The 25349-nt window shown below is 35.4% G+C and overlaps 1 protein-coding gene across 50 annotated transcripts in view; it reads right to left on the bottom strand.

Moving 5' to 3' along the window:
* Positions 1-25349, bottom strand: part of cadpsb (Ca2+-dependent activator protein for secretion b) — a 194551-nt gene that overhangs the window by 78023 nt on the left and 91179 nt on the right. For 45 of the 50 annotated variants that reach the window (XR_015494002.1, XR_015494003.1, XR_015493994.1 and 42 more), the window contains 3 exons: positions 19735-19815; positions 16719-16952; positions 5848-5969 (listed from right to left, as the gene is read on the bottom strand). Coding sequence is in view for 21 of the 50 variants with exons in the window: in XM_087257765.1 (XP_087113891.1) it covers positions 5848-5969; positions 16719-16952; positions 19735-19815 (437 nt within the window). In the remaining 29 variants the exon portion in view is untranslated. Of the gene's footprint in view, positions 1-5141; positions 5350-5847; positions 5970-16718; positions 16953-19734; positions 19816-25349 lie in introns of those variants that run through there. The other 5 variants (XM_087257788.1, XM_087257786.1, XM_087257787.1 and 2 more) reach the window with 5 other exon arrangements.

Below are 25349 nucleotides of genomic sequence, written 5' to 3'. Positions count from 1 at the left end.
AATATCGAAATGTAAACCTATGTAATAACTAATGTTGGCCTCAATACATTGTGTCTTGGATGTGAATTTGATTAGAACAACAAACGTGAGTAAAAAGTTTTACAAACTTCAAACATGGCTACAAAATACATTGTTAACAATTTCTTGTATAATTTACAGTAACTTAGAGGCAGCAATTCACTAGTACCGTACTGTAAATCAATTACAGGAACAATACTGTATTTACATTTACAGCACCATTTATATTGTTGAATATGTATTTACATAAACAGAAAACATAGAGTAATTTTCACATTGCAACTCTGAAATACAGTACCATACTGCATAACTGTCCTACAGTAAAATACAGTTAATTTTACAGTTAAATATGGTATTATTTACAAACATCGTTAACAGTGGGTTTGGAAAAGATGGAAAAGAGGCCACAAACTACACTGTTAACAGTTTCCTGTAGAATTTACAGTAACGTTCTTGGCCTCAGTTTGCCAGTAACTTACTGTAAATCAACTACAGCAAGAACACTGTATCTACATTCACAGCACCATTTATATTGCTGTATGTGTATTTACATAAACAGAAAACATAGTAATTTTCACAATGCAACTCTAAAATACAGTACCATACTGCATAACTGCCCAACAGTAAAATACAGTTCATTTTACAGTTAAATACTGTATAATTTACACAAATCGGTAACAGTAGCCTTTGGAAAAGATAGAAAAGAAGCTACAAATTACACTGTTAACAGTTTCCTGTAGAATTTACAGTAACTTACTGGTATCAGTTCGCCAATAATTTACTGTAAATCAATTACAGGAAAAATATTGTATTCACATTTATAGCACCAATTATATTGCTGTATATGTATTTACATAAACATAAAATAGAGTCATTTTCACAACGCAACTCTAAAATACAGTACCATACTGTAAACTGTCCTACAGAAAAATACAGTTCATTTTACAGTTAAATGTTGTATAATTTACAAACATCGTTAACAGTGAGTTTGAAAAAGATGGAAAAGAGGCTACAAACTACACTGTTAACAGTTTCCTGTAATTGATTTACAGTAACTTACTGGCAGCAGTTTGCCAATAACTTACTTTAAATCAATTACTGGTACAATACTGTATTTACATTCACAGCGACGTTTATACTGTATAACATAACGTGTGACGAGTACACGTATTAAAATAAACATAAAATACTGACAAAAAATATTTTGTAATTTTCACAATGCAACTAAAAAATGAGGTACCATACTGCAAAACTGTCCTACAGTTAAATACTGTACAATTTACAAAAATCTTTAACAGTGGGCTTTGGAAAAAATGGAACAGAGGCTTTGGAAAAGATGTTTGAATAATTATTAATAAGATAAATTGATTAGATAACCTACTGGAAAATATAATAATAAATATAGTATAATAATAAATAATGATGTGAATTTTTATAAAGACATGTTTGGCCATTAACTTCTGAATGCACTTGCAAGCACCCAAGGAGACTTCTCAGCATGAAAGACCTATGAATGGCAGAATAACTTGCTGCTTGTTCTTCAATATGGTAGGAAATTAAATACAAAAGAAATGTCGAGATGATTGACAGGACATGAAACCAAGCAACAAAATTATCCCTTAATAGGAAAGTAGTATGTCCAAAAGCTTGCAAATCTTCTGGTACACACTCAAAAGTACTATTTCTTCACAAAAAAAGTATCTAATTTTTACGACGTACTATAAATTTAAGTGAATTGGGATGCAGCGTATGCTTGTTTAGCATGGATGTGGCTGGTTTAGCCTTCCAGCAGCACTAAAAGGCAAGTGTCAGGGAGGTTGCTGACATAGCACAAAGCCATGCATGACTAAATTGTGTGTGTATGTGTGCATGATCCCGTTTGGGGTCCACATAAGGTATGTTTATTTTCCCAACAGCTGACTGAATAAGATTTTCTAAGTACATCTGAAAGTCAAATTTGCGCTTTCTTGCTGATACTGCTGCCTCTTTCGCTATCTTCTCCTCCTCCTCTTAATCTCTCTCCTTCAGCATGTCTGTTTGATGTGACACATTCTTGTGTGTCCATTAGCGCTGTTATGCTTTGCTAAAATGAGCCAATTCTCTCTGTTTCCAACCGCCGGTGACAGCATGAATACATGAATATAGACAGAGTTCTATGACTCATAATCATAAGGCTTTTATAAGAGCTAAGTGCTTTACAGTTGAAAGAAGACGAGAGCGAGAGAGAGCGGAAAGCAAAATTTAAGTTACAAAAAGAGAAGAATGGAGCAGAATCAGTGATACAGGATAAAAGAAGAGGCAGGAGAGCTTTACTAGGTGATATTCACAGGTAATCCAGTTTTGATGGTGATGTAAAATGAACAAAACTGAAAATGTTTAAATTTCACTCAGTAAATTTGATATAACTTTAAATGAATCTATTTTTATCAATCAACTCAGTAAATTAACTAACTGAAAAATAAAATTACAGTTAGATGTTGTTCCTATGTATTTATTTATGTATTTACATTGAACTGTCTTATTGATGCATATTGGTCTGAGAGATAAAGGACCCTATTATCCACCCAGTGCAGTTCGGCGCAAGACAAGTTTGGCGCGATTTGTTGCTATTTTCTGACCAGCACAACAGTAATTTTCCTAAATAATAGTAAATACATTTGTGCCACATTGTGGACTCTTGGGTGTGCTGGTCTAAAAAGGAGGTGTGTTAAGTTATGCGCCTATGCATGTCCAAATACTTATATATTGCTTAACACACACAGGATGTACAGCAATACACAAATACCATATGAAAAAAGGATTAAAATTTAACAAAAATTATTTCTATTTAAATTTAAAAACCACTACCTCCATGGTTCACCTTTTTTAAGTTTATTCATGACTGTTTGCATTTGTATAATGTTATTATTATTAGTAGAAGTATTTAGTAAAGGCATATTTATATTTGTTTTAGTAAAAACAAATTTAGATTTGTCCACCTGTTGGGTTTTGGAGACGTATGCGTCACTATATAGGCATAAGAATATGAGGTATGTTTGGATATAACTCAGTTGTTTGACCACACTTCATTATTATCGTTCATTAATTCGTTTGCTAGAAATTAGAACTGAATTTAGAAATAGTTTTAAAACAAATCTTTGCGCTTAACAAACTAAATTAAATATGTAGGCTAATGGATGTCTTCAGCAGTGCGCGTACAACACCATTTCCTTATCCATGAAAGTAAAAGAGCAAAAGTAAAGAGAAAGTAAAGAGGCTGATTAGAAGAGGCTCCTTCTTTATCCTCATGCTGCAGATGGTCTGTTTAACTGTTTTCTCGCAAGTGAAGCTTTCAGTTTTTCCACTTGCAAAGCCATGTAAACAGCAAATGCGCCATGGCATGATACAGCTGACTCTTAAAGGGAATGGGAGATGAGACTCTGATTGGTTTTATGCACATTATGCTCAAAATACACCCATAACTCATCAAGAGAATAAGCACAACCATGTTTAACCATGTGCCAGGGAGCAGAGTGTATTTTTTGGTTTAAAGTAGCAAAAGTGGATTTAGATACGCCATGTGCTTTAGACTTTGTGCCTAGATTGTTTTAATCTACCAGCAGAAAACAAGGCTAGTTCACATTTTCATTTACTCTCTGAATCAAACAGTACAACTATACATTTTTGCATCAAAAACAATATTTTATTTATTTATGTATTTAATGAATTGATATGCATTGGTGACTAAATAGACAAAAAACACTTCTAATAAAAAACGTTTTTTAACCAGTTTCAAAGAATCAACTCCAATCTAGTACAGTTTTTCATATATATCTGCAGTCTATTCATTATTTTCTTTTCGGCTTAATCCCTTTATTAATCTGGGGTCGCCACAGCAGAATGAACCGCCAATTTATCCAGCACATGTTTTACAAAGCGGATGCCCTTCTAGCTGCAACCCATCTCTGGGAAACATCCATACACACTCATTCACACTCATACACTACGGACAATTAGCTTACCCAATTCACCTGTACCGCATGTTTTTGGACTGTGTAGGAAACCGGAGCACCTGGAGGAAACCCATGCAAATGCAGGGAGAACATGCAAACTCCACACAGAAACGCAACCTGACCCAGCCGAGGCTTGAACCAGCAATCTTCTTGCTGTGAGGCAACCTTCTTGAGGCAAATGTGCTACCAACTGCACCACCGTGCAGACAACTGTAAACATATTACAGTTTATTTATATGGTAAATACACTCACCAGTCACTTTATTAGGTACACATGTCAAACTGCTCATCAACACAAATTTCTAATCAGCCAATCATATGGCAGCAACTCAATGCATTTAGGCATGTAGACACAATCAAGACGATCTGCCGCAGCTCAAACCGAGCATCAGAATGAGGAAGAAAGGTGATTTAAGTGACTTTGAACATGGCATGGTTGTTGGTGCCAAATGGGCTGGTCTGAGTATTTGAGAAACTGCTGATCTACTGTGAAATTCACACACAACCATCTTGGGTTTACAGAGAATGGTCCGAAAAAGAGAAATATTCAGTGAACGTTGAACCTTACATAATTGAACATTACAATGAGTTCACTATACTCAAAGAGCCTCAACACTCACCTTAGGGATGTGGTGGAACCGAAGATTCACATCATGGATGTGTAGCCGACAAATTTGCAGCAACTGCATGATGCTATCATATCAATATGGACCAAAATCTCAGAGAAAAATTAAATCTATGCCACAAAGTATTAAAGCAATTCTGAGTGCAAAATAGGGTCTAACCCTGTACTAGTAAGTTGTACCTAATAAAGTGGCCGGTGAGTGTAGATAAATAAATCCATGTTTATATAATTAAGAAGTTTAATAAAATAGAATAAAGTGCAATATTATTATATCATTTAATGTGAAATCACAGTTAATGGTGAGTAAGGAAATGTCCTTGAAGATGTCACTTCATTGTGGGTTCTCTTCCCTTTCAGGAAGAAGGTGACCTTGCAAGAAACATTGTGTTCTCATTAAAGGCATGCTATATGCCATATGTGTGTGTGTGAGAGAGGGTTCTCACTTAAACACACACACATTTGAAAGCTGTCGTGTGTGATGATAAAATCTAAATGCTAATTCTCACGTGACGTCATTATTCTCCAGGCTGCCGGAGGCTTTCTCTGCTTTTCCCTGCTCTCCATCCGCTGGGATCCGCACTCCTAATCAGTTTCTCCACAGCTGATTACTTTTCTGAGGGGACACGTAGGCTGTCGTATTCTCTGATTCTTTCTCGCTCACCCTGACTCCACCGCGCTCCCTCTCGCTCTTTAGCTCGTTATAAATTGGCATCTGATCCAATGATGGAACGTAGGGCCCAAAAATAGCGCCTCGTCATGTGCTTATCCCTTGAGTAACTGCCGTTGGCCAAATGAGAGAGCCTAGTTGGAGGACACAGCACCTGAAACCGCTCTGCCTTTTCAAAACTGGCCCATATTTCAGATGGACTGCATGCCGAGAATGCTAAAACCAGATCTTGTATTCCCTTTAAAGTTTATTGTACTTTGTATATTAATTAAAAAAAACATCTGAAAATATCTATCAATCTATCAATATTTTCTATCAAATATTTCTAAACTAAACATTGTGTAAAATAAAAGATTATATTATTTAGATATAATATCTTGTAATATATATAAATAAATAATGTAATATTGTAATGTAAGGCAATGTGTGCATTTATAATAGTGCATGTATCGTATTATGTATCGTATATATATACATACACATTTTTAGTTCATTTTTATTTTATATACTATAGCTAAAAGCAAAAAAAAAAAAAGGTGGCCTACGTTGGTTTGGAAGCCTCGGCCTGGTCCGTCTGTAGCTTCTGTCCACCCTCCACCTCCATCGTACAGTACACAATGCGATTGGGAGCCAGCGACTTCAACCCCTGAACCTCCATAATCACCACCTACAGGAAAGAGACATTTGGTCATATAGTACAACATTTGTCAACACTTTAATAATAATATTGATTGATATTCTATAATTTTACAGTTTTAACTAATGCTTTAACGGTTAGTGTGTAAAATTGCCTCTACAGCATCTGCCAAGTTAAGAGCTCACAGTTCAAATCAAATTAAAATATTTTCATTTAAATAATTTGCTTTTTAAAACCCACAACAAACATTAGGAACGGACAACAACAACTTCTTAGGGATGCGACATTGTGAACCCTAAAACTGGCCGTGACACATCTGGACAATGACGAATCAGAACAACAGGGCCAGCTGACCAATCAGAGTCCACTACATATTTCTGAGGCTTCATAGAACAAGAAAATCCAATAGATTGCTTTTAGGAAAACAGAAATGGTGGTGATTGTAAAATAAAGGCCAAATACTTGAAAAATAAGGCAATATAAAATATTAAATATTAAAATATAAAATAATATTAAATATAAAATATTACATGTTACAGTGCAATACCCAAATATTTTGCCCTCATAAACTTTAATCAAATACCAGAGCCTTCCCTGCTCCCTCGAAAGGACTTTGCTTCAATTCCTGGTCACACGTAATTCCTTTAGAGTTGGGTTATCAGTAGGTATCTTGTTTCTGTTTTGAATTCAACCTATTTTTCTTAGCCTGTCTTGCACTGCCCTGCATTTTTCTCATTTCAAGAATATTTCAAGAATATTCCACAATAGCTGACAATTAGGGCTGCACAATTTTGGAAAAAAACGTATATTGTAGTGTTTTGTTTTTCTGCGATATACACTCACTGGCCACTTTATTAGGTACTCCTTAATAGCACCGGGTTGGACAACATTTTGCTCTCAGAACTGCCTTAATCAGTCGTGGTGTAGATTCAACAAGGAATATTCCTCAGAGATTTTGGTCCATATTGACATGATAGCATCACAGTTGCTGCAGATTTGTCTGCTGCATATCCTTGATGCGAATCTCCCGTTCCACCATATCCTAAAGATGATCTAAAGAATTGAGATCTGGTGATTGTGGAGGCCATTTGTGTCCAGTGAACTCATTGTCATGTTCAAGAAACCAGTCTGAGATGATTTACGCTTTATAACATGACGCATTATCCTGATGGAAAGTGCCATCTGAAGATGGGTACACTGGGGTCGTAAAGGCATGGACATGGTCAGCAACAATACTCAGGTAGGCTGTGGTGTTGACACGATGCTCATTTGGTGCTAATGGGCTCAAAGTGTGCCAAGAAAATATTCCCCACACCATTACAGTACATCACCACCAACAGCCTGAAACATTGATGCAAGGTAGGACGGATGCATGTTATTATGTTGTTGATGCCAAATTCTGACTCTACCATCAGAAATCGACACCTTTGCACAACAGAACTGCTGCTCAATGGGTATTTCTCTTTTAAGAACCATTACCTGTAAACCCTAAAGATGGTTGTGCATGAAAATCCCACTAGATCAGCAGTTTCTGAAATACTCAGACTATTCCAGATTCTGATGCACGGTTTGAACTGCAGCAGGTCGTCTTGATTATGTCTACAGGCCTAAATGCATTGAGTTGCTGCCATGTGATTGGCTGATTAGAAATAAGCGTTAACAAGAAGTTGGATAGGTGTACCTGATAAAGTGGCCAGTGAGTGTATATAGCGATTTGAATATAATTTCACCAGCTAAATTTGGAAAAAAATCAGGATTTTATAATGATTGGGATGGACAAAAAAATGATTTTGTAGGACAAATAATTTGCACAAATTTAACATATATTTTATGGTTTTCTGGAACAATTCTAACTGTATTCAGATGCAGAAATTAAATAATCAAATTTAAAAAAAACATTCGATAGTCTTTGTTGTATAAAAATAAACAATTAATGTTCAAATGCTATAATTTCTTATACACGAATGATTTAAATACACTTGAAATTTCATAGTCATAGGCCTTAGAAAAACAAGCAAATGAAAAACCTTCACCCTTTTAAGGTTAAACTTCACAATGTGGTTCCTGGATATGGATGAATACACTTGAACTGAACTTAAACTAAACTGCCATGCAGATTCTGCCATGTGTCTATTGTGGATTTGCACATTGCGATATTGATGCTGAAACGATATATTGTGCAGCCCTACAGAGGACAATGTTAACTTTCATTTCATGACTTTAAACACTCCTTTAGATTCAGTTTGTCATTAGCAGCCAATCGGGATCCTCACCTCAACTTTTTGAGCCCATTAAGAACTTATTCAAACTGTTCTTGACACTCATTGAATAAGCATTGTTTACATCGGGAGCGAAAATCAATCCACATACCCAAAGCACCTATAAAATCAGCCAGCTCATAGCTGCCCAAAACAAAATAGACTCCAAAGACACAAGCCAGGCTATCAAATCCATAAAACACTGCTCTGTCAGCCACTGTGACTACTAAAACCAAGCCACATTATAATCAACTGCCCAGAAAACGAGCTTGCTCAAGATAGTATAATTATAGCAAAACCTTAAGACTTGAGAGGGGAGATTTCTCAGAGGAATTCCATATTCTCGGGAATCATTTATCAAAAATGCAGTACAACTTTTTTTTTTTTAATATGCTGCAGCCTTTTCTGTCTGCAGTCTATTTATAATTTATGCAATAGCAAAGGCTGGGAACTCAGTAAAGACTCAAATCTTACAGACATGTGTTAAACTAATGCTGCGGCTGCTAATGTTGCTAAATTTATTATTAATTCTCATTTAAATTCTCTATCAAAACCAAAGAGTGCCCATTGATTCAAAATGATGAGAGGCCGACCCTTAGACTCGCAAAAAGAAATATATGATCTGTGGAAGCAAGCGCTGTCAGATTTTAGCTGCAGATTGTTTGTACAAAATTAATGTTCTAATCAGCATTTTTTCAACAACCGCTCAAATTTTAATGCTCAAACAAAATGTGTAACGTCTAGCACCAAAACAGCCCCTACATCTGCCATTGTCTCACATATTTGATGGTATTTTCTTAAAATTTGTGATAGTTTTATTTTTTTGTAGGAGGTATTCAAGTCTCACGAAGGATATTTTAATCAGTAAACAGTAACAAGAAGAACACTGTTCAAATATACCATTTTAAATGACTTGTGAATCAACCAATTTTTTCATTTTTATAAAATGTAAATTATTCCTGTGATGACAATTTTAGGATGTAATCACTTTAATAGTATCTGGATGCAGCCTTTATGATGCAAGCTAAGATTGCATCACTCAGAGATGCAATGTCAGACACAATGCATTCAAATGGAGCTAGTGACGTCACTGTGACGGGTAGGGTTAGGGGTGGGGTTAGGTGAGCCCATTAAAAAGCATTAGATCCAGCCCAGATTGCACTGCACCAGGTCTGCAGCCAGACCCCTCTCAATTACTTTGGTTTTCAGTGTCACATACTGTATCCCTTCATAAATCTTTCTAAAAGACCTATTTGGTGCTCAGTTATTATCAGCTGGTTTTGTTCATTTATTAATATTGGTTTTTATAATTATCAATGCTGAAAACAGTTATTAATGCTAAACATTTTGGTGTATACTGGTCATGTTTTCTTAAATTTCACACACTTAAAGACAACAATCACATGTTTTACAGCAATATTAATCAGAAAGCTTTTAACAATGACGATACGATCTGAAGAGACCCTAAAGACTGAAATAATCATGCAGAAAATGTAGCTTTAAAACATTAAAATGAAAATGAAGAGTCTAGATTCAAAAACCTCTAAGTGTCATCTGAAATTTATTTTAAAAATGAGAATTTTCTTAGACTCCTATGTTTATGTTTAGTAATTTCGTTTAAAAACCACGAAAAGAATATATTCTTTGCCATAAAAGTGGAAATACTGAATTTAGTACACCCTATTTTGGAAATGAATATTTTTATACATTTCTCAGTGAATATGGGTCATATATTTTGGTGCATTTAAAAAAACAGATTTATTTAAACAAATATATTGATTAAAATGATATTTTAGTCACAGAACATCTTTAGAAATGGAGAGATAACACATTTAAATTCATGCAAAATATTGTGAAAAGAAAATTACAAACTACAACATTTCAACAAAATTGTATAAATCTGTTTTTTATCTTGATTTTTGCTATTTTTGAAAATTGTATTTAATATTTTTTCCTAACATATACATTTGGCCTAATACTTTTCCATTATTGTAAGTTATTTTGTCAAAGATCTGGCTTCAGTACTGACTAAACTTATGTATATGCATGCTATAGAAAATCCTAATTTAAAATAGGGATTTGTAGGGGGCGTACTTATATATACTGAGCACTGTAAACTTTTCATCTATCATTTTAAACTGAAATAACCTTTACCAAGAATTGTTTTATTTTTATTTTTTCTGTAATTTGTATTAAAACAAACAAACTGATTTTTCACCCTGTAGCCCAATTCTGGTCAACCACTAAACGTGTACTGTCCAGGGGTCTCATTTATAAATGTGGCATACACACAAAACAAATGTGCACATGCCACTTCACACACAAAAATTGTTATCTATATAAAGTAAATTTAAATAAACTCTGAGTAAGCATTTAACTTAAAGGGAACCTATTATGCAAAAATCACTTTTATAAGAAGTATAAACACAGTTGTGTGGCTGCAGTCTGTGAACAGAAGCAGGTTCCAATGGTAAAAAAAATTTATTACTTTTTTTATAATAACATTTTATGAAAACAGTCTGCAGAAAAACTTTGATTGACATTCTCCCTTTGTACTTGTCATCAGAGAGAGAAAGCCCCACCCATTAGTGAGGATCTCACCCTTATCAGCATAAGACTTTAGTAGTGTTTTTGAATCTGTCACTATGCTGACACACAGCCTTTTGTAGCTCCGTCCTTTTTGAAAAGAGCACAATCTCATTTAAATTTAAAGCGTCCGTCACCAAAATGGCGAGACTAGGATCAAAGTCTAAAATGGGGAGTAATAAAACATTATTTTTGGGGTATTTTATACACTCAACACATACACACTCAAAGACATCAGATATCAGAGACTTATTTTACATCTTGTAAAAAGGTGCATAATAAATATTGACTAAATTGAACCACTTTAAATCATCACATGAGTCATAATTATTAATAAGTAAATTACAAATTATTCTGGCGTATGTTTATTTTTTATGAAGGTTTCAATGCAAATTGTATAAATCAGACCCTAGGTCAGTATCCAAAAAAGAGAGCTTGAAAAAACTAGGCTGATCAGTAAGTGATGCTAACTATAAATCCAGCAGGGGGTGCCTTTTCTGCAGTCTGTGTGTATCATATTGCTTCACTATAGTGAAAAGGACACAACTGTTCCAACACTGTTCTTCAGATGAGACAATAAATCAGGATCTTGACTCTCTGTGGTCATTTCAAATTCTATTGTACTTCTTGTAAAGAGTAGGGGTGTAATCCTAGTGTTATGCCTCTGCCATTGCATCATCCAGGTGGATGTCTTACACTGGGTGTGGGTGACCTTCAGACATGACTGTAAAGCACTTTAGTTGTACAGTAGTACATAAAGATGGTGTAAAAATATGTTTTCATCATTTATAGATATTACAATGTATAAACTGTTTTGGTGATGCAAACCATATTATTGAGGGTTTTTTTGAAGACTTTTACATTATTTACTGTACTTACTGTAAATTCTGTCATCATGTTTTCACTCTTGTGTCATTTCAAACCTTTAAGATTTTCATTCTTCTTCCAAAAACACAGATGGAGATATTATTATAGATTTCTTTAACTCATTGGCTCATTGGAAATACAGTTGAAGTCAGAATTATTAGCCCTCCAGAATTATCAGCATCCTGTATGATTTTTCCCCAATTTCTGTTTAACGGAAAAAAGATTACTAAACATAACGGTTTGTTCTGTAGACAATTTAAATAAAACAGAGCTTATGGTGGCTAATAATATTGACCTTAAAATGGTATTTAAGAAAATAAATAATTCTTTCATTCTAGCTGAAATAAAACAAATGAGACTTTCTCCGGAAGAGAAAAAATAATATAGGAAATACTGTGAAAAATTCTTTGCTCTTTTAAACATCATTTGGGAAATATTTAAAAAAGAAAGAAAAAAATCCCAGGATGGCTTATAATTTTCTTGTACATGCCTCAGGCTACATTATTTGTGAAATATGTTTAGTTGTTTTGTGTACAACTCTACCGAGCAAACTGGCCATGGCAGAAAAGTTGTTGTAATAGAAATGTGAGGCAAATGTAATCAATTACTAATTATGGACATTGTTGTATTGTTTTGTGGCATTTATTTTTTATTGTTGGTGCTTTTTTCAGGTTCACAATAAAGTAGACACATACTGTATTTCCAATGAGCCTGTGCTGGACTTCTGTTTGACTTTTCCAATTCTGTTAAGCTTAAAAGATAAAAAGCATTGTAAAAATAATCACTCGAGTGCTCTAATCTGAATCCAGGTCTCCTGAAGAAATACGATGGCTTTGTATAAGGGCAGATTTACAATTCACACACAGTATAAACACAGATAATTAAATGTGTGAGTGCAACATGTGACAACAATATGAGTAAATGGACACAGGGTTAAAATTTTTGACTAAACCTTTAAAGAATAATCATTTAAATAATCATTTTGACATGCTTTGCAATTAGAACTAAGATGATCTGCACTGAGGCAACGTACTGGATATTTTATTATATTAATTGCATTAATATTATATTACGATTATTTAAAAGCATTTGAGTTTTACATTTCTAATAGTAAAGTGCTACAGTAAATGCAGCCATAGAAGAAAAGCCACTTAAAAATAATTTTATTTTAAAAATACTTCTTTAAATAATAGTTTTATTGAAACAGAATCTGTTAAGCTGCTTTGACACAATCTAAATTGTAAAAGCAGTATACAAATATAGATGAATTGAACTGAATTTTACATTTTCTTGTTTTATTTTGTAAAGATGTGCTTTGTTCCTAATTTCAAAAAAAATGTTTTTATTTAGAGCTTTTCCTTTTCAGAAAATGAGAGTTGATCAGAATAAACTTTTACCTTCTATTCTTAACTTCTAACTGAAATAACAAAAAAAAAGATTTGTGATGTCTAAGAATTCATATAAATCGCATATTTTTAAAGACAACATTTAATTAGTAAGAAATGTCAACAGTATACAGTTTACAAAATAAATAAATAAATAAATAAATAAATAAAATAAAACTGTAATCAAATACACAATACAGGGTTCCCATACTTTCATGAACAGCAGGTTCAATTGTTTTTAAGAACAATTAAAGCACCATTCATTTTAAATTAAGCACTTTTGCAATTTATACCCCAGCATATGTAGCACCATAAACGTCCTTACTGCACTTAACATTTCAATAACACTTAATATTTACATTAAAAATGTCAGAGTATGTCAGAGTTTTAAAAAGTCATGTTCAAAGGCACCTATGATGAAAATCATCTTTTTGAAGCTGTTTAGACAGAACTGTGTGTAGGTATTATGTGTCCACAGTCATATTGGAGTGATATAAATACAATAAGTCTCTTTTTTCAAATTTCTTGACATTAAAATAGGATCCAAATCCCTCCCTTTTTGAGGCCCACCGCAACATGACGTAGAAGTGCGAGTTCCCCACCCAATGAATTGATTGACAGCTGTGTATTAGTATGTCTCCATGGTAATGCGTATAATCATATCAACAAGACCGGATGTGTGCAAAGCAACTTGGATTTAAAGATCTGTTCAGCTCTCTGTGATCATCAATAATCATCAAATGTGATTAAACTAGAGAACTAGCATTAAAGACAAAGGTCACAAAATCAGCTACATTATGTTCAGAGCAGAAAATCCAATTTTCTGAAAGGTATAATAAATAATCTGATGGGTGTTTTGAGCTGAAACTTTACAGACACATTCTGGAGACACAAAAGACGGGAAAAAAACTTGAAAAAGGGGTAAAATAGGTGCCCTTTAATACAACTGTTGAATTCAATGGTGATATTCAAATGCAATTTCTGAAATATTGATCAAATATGCTTTATTTGCCAATGTGATTGTTGAACAGAAGATTTCAACTTAAGACATTTAACTTAAGAATTTCTAAATTTTTTAAAATTCAAGCACTTTCAACCACCTGCGTTTGTTTTAAGTAATTTCCCGGCTTTAAATCCATATGTCTGAAATTCAAGCACTTTAAGTTCCATAAGTTTGGGAACCCTGTAAAGCAGGGGTCTCAAACTCAATTTACCTGGGGGCCGCAGGAGGCAAAGTCTGGGTGAGGCTGGGCCGCATAAGGGATTTCACAAAAAAAAAAGTCCTCAAATGTCATTATTAACAGTTTTAATAATTTCTTCTGAACATGAAGTGTCCTGAACATTAATAGAACATTGAGTGAAGATTATGAACAGTTCTTCTGAACATGGCATCTTTTGCCTACTCCTTGCTGCCAGAGACTTGACAGCGCTTCTTCTCACAAATCTGAACCACATTTGGCTTTAGAGCGGAAGCAGTTGAGACTCTCAGTATGGCTTGAAGATGATCATCATTAAGTCTAGACCTGCACTTTGACTTATTGAAGTTCAAGGTGGAGAATAACTTCTCACACAAATATGTGCTTCCAAAAAGGCCAAGTCCTAGGGAAAAAAGTGGGGGAACTCACTCAAAACTTCCATTCCCTCACCTAAAAAAAAGGCGTATATATGTATAAATAAAACACCCCCACCCCACTCCAGTCACATCAGTCTGTACCAGTCTGTATTTACCTATAATATATATAAGACAGGGCTCGAAATTAACTTTTTTACATGGTAGCACCGGTGCTCCAAACTTCAAATATTTAGGAGCACCAAAATAAATTTAGGAGCACCAGAAAAAATTTAGGAGCACCCACCAAAAATGATTGAGCACCGCTACAAATTGCTTTTTAAGGGATTTATTGTATTTTAAAACAACATCAATAGGACTGACAAAAACCAAAAACAACTATCTACCTAATGCTGCGAAGACATTGATATTTGTGTGCAATAATTCCAAAATGAATGTCTAATAATTAGGCTATAGAATATTAGTGATGATGAAAATGACAATAATAGTAAAAATGAATTACATTTCTCATTATGATACTGCCTTGAATGTGCATGAATGTAGGTTATCTGCTATAAAAAGTCTGTTACTTTATGAAAAATAATCGTATAGTTTGCATCAAACAAAAATGAAGCCTTGCAGTAAGAAATATTTATTTTGTACTGCTGTATTTATATGCATGTCAATTTAATAAATAATATTTCTGCTACAAAACAAACAAAAGATTATAATAAATTATTCAATTCAATGATGAAAGCTGCAAAGCAGTTATCAGTAAATAAATAAAAAATAAAAATAATATACACCTCAAAAAAGAATAGACAAAAGAAAGAAAGTAAAGTCTCACTTCTATCACTCTTTAAAAGATTTGGTTTCAGTTTGTGTCAATTTAAAGGTTCAGTCTGAGATGATCTTCATTTTTTTGAGTCAGCCGACCCAATTTATGAGCAGGCAGCGCAAGATTCTTGCGGTGGGTGACCACCGGCGCAATACCGCTGTTTGTTATGAGCTGCAGTTTCAGTGTAAACTTAGTAAAGGCGAGCTTCTTTGGCGATGACACGTACAGTATTAGATTTGACTTTTAGCGGACATTTGCGCTGAACACGCAGTGAATGCAACGCATGGAGATTCGGGCGCTTTCTCCATGAAGCGCGTACTCGATTGATCTCAGCTGGCGGATCATTATTCACCACGTGACGTGTCATGATCGCTCTCATCTGCGCCTCAACTTTAGGTGGGGTTTGCAAACCTGTGTGCTTTAAGTTTTTACTCTTCTGCCGTTTGCATTTCCCGTGGTCATAAAAGCTCCTTCCCTGTCATCTGACAGCGGAATACCTTGAGTGATTGACAGTTAATATGAATCAATATAGCGGCAGGGAAGAGCGATTCAGCACGTTTTTAGAAAAAATCAAAACAGATCGCACTACAACCATTATCAGTAGTCGCACTAATAGATTAATTTTCGGCCGCATATGCGATCAAAATGGTCGCAATTTCGAGCCCTGTAAGATGCAGGCTGTAGCTAAGTGGCAGGCAGGGGCGGGAACAGCTTACCTTGGTTCTTCCCGCCCGTCACAGCGTCTAATAAAGGGGCGGGGTGCGTGGTGACATCACCGGCATCCCCGCTCCTTTGTTTACACGGCGGGCGGGGAATGCCAGTGACCGCTATGTACGGATAGAATCAGCGGTGAGCGCTCTTTCTCCCCGCTCCGCTGATTCTGTCAGCGTACAGCGGTCGGCGCGGGCCACAAAATATTGCACTGAGGGCCGCAAATGGCCCGCGGGCCGCGAGTTTGAGACCCCTGCTGTAAAGTTTCTTTTATGTTTTTCCATATCAGCAAATTCCTTATTCATTCATTTTTTTGAAAACAAATCCAAAGTCTGAATGCACGTATATATGTACTGTACACTTACTAGATAACTATGTTTGTGAAACAACAACACCCACTCACTCAGTATTACTGAAATTCTACAAACCTTCATGGAACAAAGTCAAACGAACAAAAGCCTTGAGCAGATCCAGCACTAAACACCACCTTTACTCCCCTGGGCCCGAAAAAGGGAAGGCAGACTCTAAATCCCCGGCCTTGAGCTCAAGACTAATACACTGCCTGCAGGCCAGAACAGTTCTTACCTCGAGTGTGAAAGACAGCACAACATCAGACTTGGACAGCTGGTTTTCATCTTCCTGGCCCATATCAATGATGGAGGTGTTATGTCCCCTCTTGAGCTTCTGCAGCTTGAACTCTCCGCCCTTGGAGACTGGCATGCTCTCCAGATTGGCCATCAGCTGGTTGACTGAGCTCTTCAGCTCCTCGATGTACATCGCCTCCATCTCCTTCGACACGAACTTCAGGAACTTGCCAGCCTGAAGTTTTGAAGAAACAGAAAAAGTAATTGTTTTTTACTGTTAAAAACTAGCAATTTGAAAATATAAACTGATATAGAAAAAATATTAGAGGTTAAAGTATACTGAAAAGTTAATAAATTAGCTTAATCTCTTAAGTTAGTGTTATTGGTGTTTTACTGTTATATCTTGGTATTTTTTTCTTATATATTTTCAAACATCTTAGTATCATTTAAACATCAATGCATCAGTATTGTCTAAGACAATAAAATACACAAGACACGTCACTTGTATGGTTTTGAATGGGGAAAAATGTTACGTCAATATGGCGAATAAGTCCCACCTACAAGTAAAGGAGCCAATCATCAATCCTTATAGACTGACGATTCTCTGGGGGAGAAGCTCAGACCAGACTTGTGCTTTTACGACAGTTGGGTGGTTAAAAAATGCACTGGAATTTCAGCGAATACTTGCTTAATTCACAGACATAAGAAATATATCAGAATAAAGCTTGAAATCTCTACTTTTAAATGAACCAAGTGTACTTGAAAACAAAAGTTTTCTGATTCTGTAATCTGCATGAAACAAACACGAGGTACAGTTCATCCTGTCAAACGTACATCACATGACAGCAGCTACTCAAATGCCCCACAAACTAGTAAACAAAACTGCTGTCATTTCTGGGGGAGATTCACCATCAAGACCAAGTTGTGAAGTTCTTTAGAAGACCAGTGCGATTTGACAAAGTGGCATGAATGAGGTTGGTGTTGTGATCTCGTTCCTTTCGAGTGTGAATGTTTGATTTTAAAGTTTAGAAACAAAACTTATGAGATGGTTGTTGTTTAATTTTATTGGTGATTCCAAATATGTAATTTTATCAAGAGCTTGGCATACAGTTTTTGAGAATTTGATATTTCCCCATTTAAACAGAATGCCCAAGCATACTGTCTGAGAGGCGTTTCGAAGATGGCTGCAAAGTGAAATAACTTGCCTTAAAGGGATATTGGTATTATCTGATTTTGTTTTGATAGTATACAAAACATTTATAAGTGCATTATTTTGATTGCTCTTATTATGTCTTTAAATCTTTAATGTCCTTTTATATTTATTTATAACATTTTTGTATTGGTTTTCCTTATTTTTTTATTTCTACAAGTTGGATTCCTATGTTTGGTTGTTTTGTGTACCCACTGTGGAAATCTCCAAAATTAAAAAATAAAATAAAAATAAACATATTTTTAAAAACTAATAGTATAATTTAATGATTTAAGTGCGATAGTGTTTGCTATATGCTTACTATATGTTTATTTATTCTATGAATTCGTCACTGGTGTTGTAGGAAGATAAAAATAAAATAAATCTAAAGAAAAATATAATATTGAACTACTGGTTATAAGAAATAACTGATGTTGAACCATTAAAATGACTAAAACTCTGATAAAAAAATATATTGAAATATATATTTAAAACAGTAGTAAATAGTAAAAGGGAAATGCACATAACAAAACAACAACAGCTGAAGATAAAAAAAAGAAAACTTAATCAAAAATATTAATCATGTATCTTTGGTTGATTTGTGAAATATTAAAGTCTAAAATAAAATACTTTATAATTAGTATGTTTATAATCATTTTATCAAATATATAACCATAAAAAAGTAAATAGGCATCCGAAATTGCATACTTCCATACTATATAGTATGCTAAAAACAGTATGCGAGCAGAGTAGTACTGTATGTCCAAATTCATAATATAAAAAGCAATATGCAAAAAGTACCTGGATGACCAACTACCTCTGAATTTACCATTCAAAAGTGTAAATCTGATGGATGTTATACTATCTATCCCATGATGCCACATAAGAGAATTTCTGAATTTGAGTGAAGTGACACAACTGACACGGGTAGGTCACGTGATAATGTGACAAATGGCAGATGCAGAATGCCTGAGTTCTATTAGTACTACTCACATTAATACTATATAGAACGTATTTCTCAAATGTAGTGCATACTTGATTAGCAGGCAATTTCATCCCAATTTCAAATTCATCCCAATCCTATAGAGTATTCATAAATTAGTCCCAAACCGTAGTACAGGGGTCACCAAACTTGTTCCTGGAGGGCCGGTGTCTGCAGATTTTAGCTCCAACCCTAATCAAACACACCTGAGCAAGTTAATCTTGGTATACTTGAAACATTCAGGCAGGTGTGTTGAGGCAAGTTGGAGCCAAACACTGAAGGGACACCAGCCCTCCAGGACAGAGATTGGTGACCCCTAGTAGTATGTTGAAAAAAGTAACCCAAAGGTTTCCGAAAGGGTTTACTATTTTAAGTGTAAAACCGTCTGTATTCTAACCGCTAATATTGCCCACAATACAATGAGAATTCGATAAGAACTACAAACTCGGGGGGAAAGTGTAAACAAACAACAAACATGGCGGACATGCGAGACCAACCATACAAGAAAAAAGTACATACTTTTTATAGTATAAGTGTCCAAATTGGGACGCAGCAATAGTCTTTAAAAAATGATTTCTAAAAATAATTATTGGCAGCCTGTATATAAAAATGCTCAAACTAATACAAAAAACAAGCTATTTACCCAAAAATAATTTCCCAAAAGACATCGATTATGAAAGACGTCCTACTCAACTAAATCCCATTCAGCTGGTTTCAATTATGACATGAATGTGGGTGCATGAACTGAATTGGCAGAGCATGCCAGTTGGAACGGATATCAGTTGTGTTTCCAGCACCTCCGGAGCATCTCTATCCACATGTAAGTGATCAAATGATGAGACTTACCCGGGCAATCTGATCAGCCATCTGCAGACGGCCGTCCAGCTCTCTCCTGATCTGAGCGGCCTGCTCGTCCAGATTATCCAACTGCAAACACAAAAAAGACAGACACAAAGTTATATTGGTTTCCATCAGCCTTTACCATGCCATGCTCTAAAACTAACCAATACTGAATACAGCGAATCAGTTCTGACCCTGTATCCCATATGTGACCTAACTGAAACTACTAGCACAGATACAACTGTAAATATAACTGCTCCATATTATTTTATGCAATTAAAAGGAATATTTTGGTATTTTTTCTGTAACAATAATTGAGTTAAAATTTAAGACTAAAACCAAGACTCAAATAAGAATCAAGTTTTATGAAAAATTAGAAACAATAAGATCAAAAACTACTGTATATCAAAGACCAAAACCATCCAAATGTACATCTTTTTGACCTCGAATCCCCCAGAATACTGTAACCAACAGTCTGCATCAATAAAAATCTAATATATTCCATCTGTAACACAGATCAAATACACATTCACTCATACATAAATATACGGCCATAAATCCTCCTATAAAGTATAAACTCTATCACGTCCGCCAAGACCCTAGGGAAGATGGAAAACCCCCACAGAGAGGCAAATCTGATGCTCTGCATTAGGAAATCATCTCTTCAGGCCTGATGACTCTGCTGCATGTGTGGGTGAGTGAGTGTCACTGTCTGTTTGTGTGTTATGACATCAGAGCTGTCACGTCCCATCTGTGTCACTCTGACGCTCCTGTCCAAACACTCTGTCCAGGGGCCACAGCAATGCAATCCTGTGCAAAAAGTCTTAGGTCACTAGGACTTTCACTAATATGTGGCAATATCCACAAGACACTTCTAGAAACCTGAAAAGCTAATACTGTCTAAAGTTTTAATAATAATAATAATAATAATAATAATAATAATAATTCCTTACATTTATATAGCGCTTTTCTGGGCACTCAAAGCTCTTTACACAATGGGGGAGGTCTCCTTATCCACCACCAGTGTGCAGCATCCACCTGGATGACGCGACGGCAGCCATTTTGTGCCAGACCGCACACCACACACCAGCTGATTGGTGGAGAGGAGACAGTGATGAAGCCAATTGGAATATGGGGATGGTTAGGAGGCCATGATGGACAAGGGCTAGTGGGCAGATTTAGCCAGGATTCCGGGGTTAAACCCCTACTGTTTTTCGAAGGACATCCTGGGATTTTTAACGACCACAGAGAGTCGGGACCTTGGTTTAACGTCTCATCTGAAAGACGGCGCTCACTGAGCACTATAGCGTCCCCGTCACTATACTGGGCCATTAGGACCCACACAGACCGCAGGTTGAGCACCCCCTGCTGGCCTCACTAACACCACTTCCGGCAGCAACCTAGTTTTCCCATGTGGTCTCCCATCCAGGCACTGACCGAGCGCAGCCCTGCTTAGCTTCAGTGGGTGACCATGTGAGAGTTGCAGAGAGCTAGCTACCGGTAAAGTTTAAGAACTGCTGTAAAGTTTTATTAACCAAACTAAATGAACATTGGATGTAAACAAAACTCTTTTCTCAGGTAGCTGTGCAGACAGGTTTGCTGAAGTGTTTCGGAGATGTTGCTACAGTTCTTCTGCATGTAGTCCTTCTCAGATTGCGCTGAATCTTCAACATTGCATCTTTCTTTACAGACTAGATGTTGAGATTAGATCACTGTGTAGAGCACTGGCTGCTTTCAGAATCCTTTTATGCTGTATATTGGGTTCATATATTTGCACATCCTTGATTATTAACACACTGTTAAACTCAATAAGTTAAGGTAACTTTAACCATTTGAGGAAACCTATTGCAACAAATAATTTGAGTTAAACCAATCTATATGAGGATCCTGAATGTTCTCCATTTAAGCTGAAGTAATGAGGTATTTAATTGACTCATTTACTTCAACACGGAGTTCAAAACTCTTTTCAAATGAGTAGAATTAACTTTCAGTCAAATTTACAAAACAAATCTCCCTGGATTACTACAATTGATAGCAAAGTGTGTCCGTTCTGATGTACAATCTCTGGTTTTGTTTTGATGGAAATATATAGTTAAAGTCAGAATTATTAGCCCCCTGAATTATTAGCCCTGTTTATTTTTTCTGAAATTTCTGTTTAATGGAGAGAAAAAAAATTTCAACACATTTCTAAACATAATAGTTTTAATAACTCATTTCTAATAACTGGTTTATTTTATCTTTGCTATGATTACAGAACATAATTTTTCACTATATATTTTTTAAGACACTTCTATACAGCTTAAAGTGACATTTAAAGGCTTAACTAGGTTAATTAAGTTAACTAGGCAGGTCAGGGTAATTAGGCAAGTTATTGTATAACCATGGTTTGTTCTGTAGACTATCGAAAAAAAATAGATTAAAGGGGCTAATAATTTTGTAAAAATAAAACAAATAAGACTTTCTCCAGAAGAAAGAATATTATCAGACATACCAGCCTGATCTCACGAGAAAACGTAAGTATTTTACGTTTTGCCAGTTTAGTGGCTAATTCGTACGAGTTCAGTCGTACGAAATGGTACGATTTTAAAAAGGAGGCGTGGCACCTGACCCCACCCCTAACCCCAACCGTCATTGGGGGATAAGCAAATCGTACTAAATTGTACGAATTAGATCGTACGAATTCATACGAATTAGCCACTAAATGAAAAAGTTACGAATTGCCGTGAGATTGTGTTGGACATACTGTGAAAATGTCCTTGCTCTATTAAACATCATTTCGGAAAAAAAAAAAAATTCAAAGGGGGGTTATTAATTTTGACTTCAACTTTATATTTTATTTAAAAACAAATACATTTCTGAAAGTGGTAAATGATCAGACACACTTGTAATTGTATAATTTATATTAGGCTTTCCATGCTCAAAAGAAGAAAACGGCTTTTTTTTAAATCCACAGTCCAACTTCTGGGTATCAGCACCTGCTAAGAGCAGTTCCCTCTTGGCAACCCCATAGAGATAAATCAGCCACGGTGAGTTTCTCCACCATAGGCAAAACCGTGTCTCTCCCCCAGCTAACAGCTAAGTATCTTACTCATATGTACAGTAGTGCTCCCTCTGGTAAGGACTAGCCCCTTGGTGTATATTGTCACAAGGTATCACCATTTGGCTAGCCAGTGGCTCCTGCAGTGTCCTTCACCTCTGGACTGAAACTCTTTTCAACTGTATTGTCATATCAATAAATCCTTAACTTAGGTTATTATTATAACCTTTATTTTTTGTCCTGGTTTCAACACCTCTAAATTCACAAAATTCCATATTCTGGTAATTATGGCCTGCTTTGGGGTCTTGAATAGTTACGCCTTTAGTAGTGCTTGTGCACTCTTACTACCTGCTTGGCATAGTTCACCACAAACACGTAACAGATTCAGTTTCAACTGATGTTGTTACAACATAATTTTTAGTGAACGACTGATAGGGAATGCCTTGGTTACGAATGTAACCTGAATTAAATGTTGGGCTTTGGTAGTCCAGATCAGAAAAGGTGGGGCAATATGCCAAAACAGTTACATTTCAAATAAATTCTGAAATCTTGCCAACCAAATAGAAGACATTGTACGACTATATGCTTAAATGGTACAGGGAGGAAATAATGCAGTTTTAAAGGGCTTCATGAGCACACGTTTGATGTTGTAGATTATGAAGATTAGCTATCTGTGTGGCTGCATGAAAATATAAAATATATAAAGCTTTTTCAAAGTCAAAGAGTGGCCCAATTGTACACAAACAGACAGACAGACAGAGAGACAGACAGACACAAGTCAGCTATACACAAAAATTATTAAAATAATTATTCCTGCTTGCTCAAACTACTTATTTAATATTAGTTGAATCAACACAATTCTTGAGTTTTTTGGGCGTAATTATTTTATGTTATTGAGCCTAATTGTTTTATGTTAAACGCACTTAAATTTGTAAAAACAGTTAAGGCAACTTAATTTATTTGTGCTGGGACAGCATAAGGAAATTGTATGGAACCCAGCATTTTTTATAGTGTAAATATGCATCGATTCTAAATAGGTTGAATAAATTCTTTCTTACTTACTCCCAGGGCCGTGTATATCAAAGTTGATATTTAGCCGCACTATACTGGTGTTTTGTTACACCTAGTTTTTAAGGGGTGGGTGGTTAGCCCAACGCTCAACCCCCAACCTGGAGGACCAGGACATACACTTATCCACTACAAACAATTTAGCTTACCCAATTCACCTACAGCACATGTTTTTGGATGGTGGGAGAAACCAGTGCACTCGTAAGAAACCCATGCAAACATGGGGAGAACATGCAAACTCCACACAGAAATGTCAACTGACCCAGCCGGGACTCGAACCAGCGACCTTCTTGCTGTGAGGTGACAGTGCTACTCTGTGTCGCCCTGAATACACTCTAAATATATAATTATACAGCATAAAGTTTTTTTAGAAGAAGTAAATTTTTGTTTGTTTGAGCTTTTGCTCTTTGATTAACGGCATAAACAGTGTATTAAAATGCTGCTTTTGCTTCAAGACCTCATACACAGGTGATGCCTGTGTACTGCTTTGACTTTAGACTTGACTGACTGTTACATGAATACTCAGCAAGACTGGCATTTCAACACCTACTGTAAGCATGTATTTGACCCTTCCAGTTGCAACAAGCCACAAAAGTGAAGTGAAGTGAGCTCTTGTCTTTTTCGGCACAATGCTTTGGGTGTTTGCACCAGAGAAAGGCATCTGTCAGTCTCTTTCATGTTACACATCTTTCTTGATTAATGACTCATCAAGCATGTCCTGCTCTTTCTTCACAATCTTTCATGATTCTTTGCTGCTTTAATGTATATAAACAAGCACTGCACTGAAAAGATTTTTTATAGATAAACTATATAGAAAATCTGTCGACTGACATTATGATATATCACCCAGCTCTACATTCGAAAATAAGATGGTCCTTTGCAGGTATTAACAGTTCTATTAAGAAATGCAGCATTCTGACACACTCTTTTAAGCTGAAATTGTTCTTTTAAGTGTGTTTAGGATTCTTCATTTCCCGCCTTTTTCTGTAATCTGTAACTGACAAAGCACCTCATAAACTGTCAACACTCTCTCAACAGGTTAACTGATGCTTTCTTAATATATCTATACTGTACATTTCAACCAATCCAACCAATCTTGTTTTTAGCTTAATACAATGTGTTTGACCAGCTATGTTCAGTTGAGAAAGCCTCTTTTCAACAATTTAATATCCATATCAATATCTTTTTGTCCCCTTAGTTATTACTGGAGTTTATTCACAAACAGTCACAAAAACATAAAAAATAATTTTCCATGAATTCACTTTTTCATTTTAACACAGAAAATGTATTACATTCTTTTCATTTTTTGCTATTCTGGGCTTTCATAAACATACTTGTTTTTTCCTAAAATAACTGAAGAGCCACACAAAAACTCATTTGTGTATTTCAGATGCTGTTATTTCTTATAACCTCATTCCCAACTGCAGACAGAAAATTCCACTTCTTTTTATCAAATTGTACTCATAATGATGGACACAAAAGCATCTTGAAAATTGGTCTTCACCACATCTATTTA

The sequence above is a fragment of the Danio rerio genome, chromosome 6 (assembly GCF_052040795.2).
Source record: "Danio rerio strain M-AB ecotype USA chromosome 6, GRCz13ab, whole genome shotgun sequence".
In the NCBI taxonomy this organism is placed as follows: Eukaryota; Metazoa; Chordata; class Actinopteri; order Cypriniformes; family Danionidae; genus Danio; species Danio rerio.
This window is presented reverse-complemented; position numbering and strand designations above follow the sequence as displayed.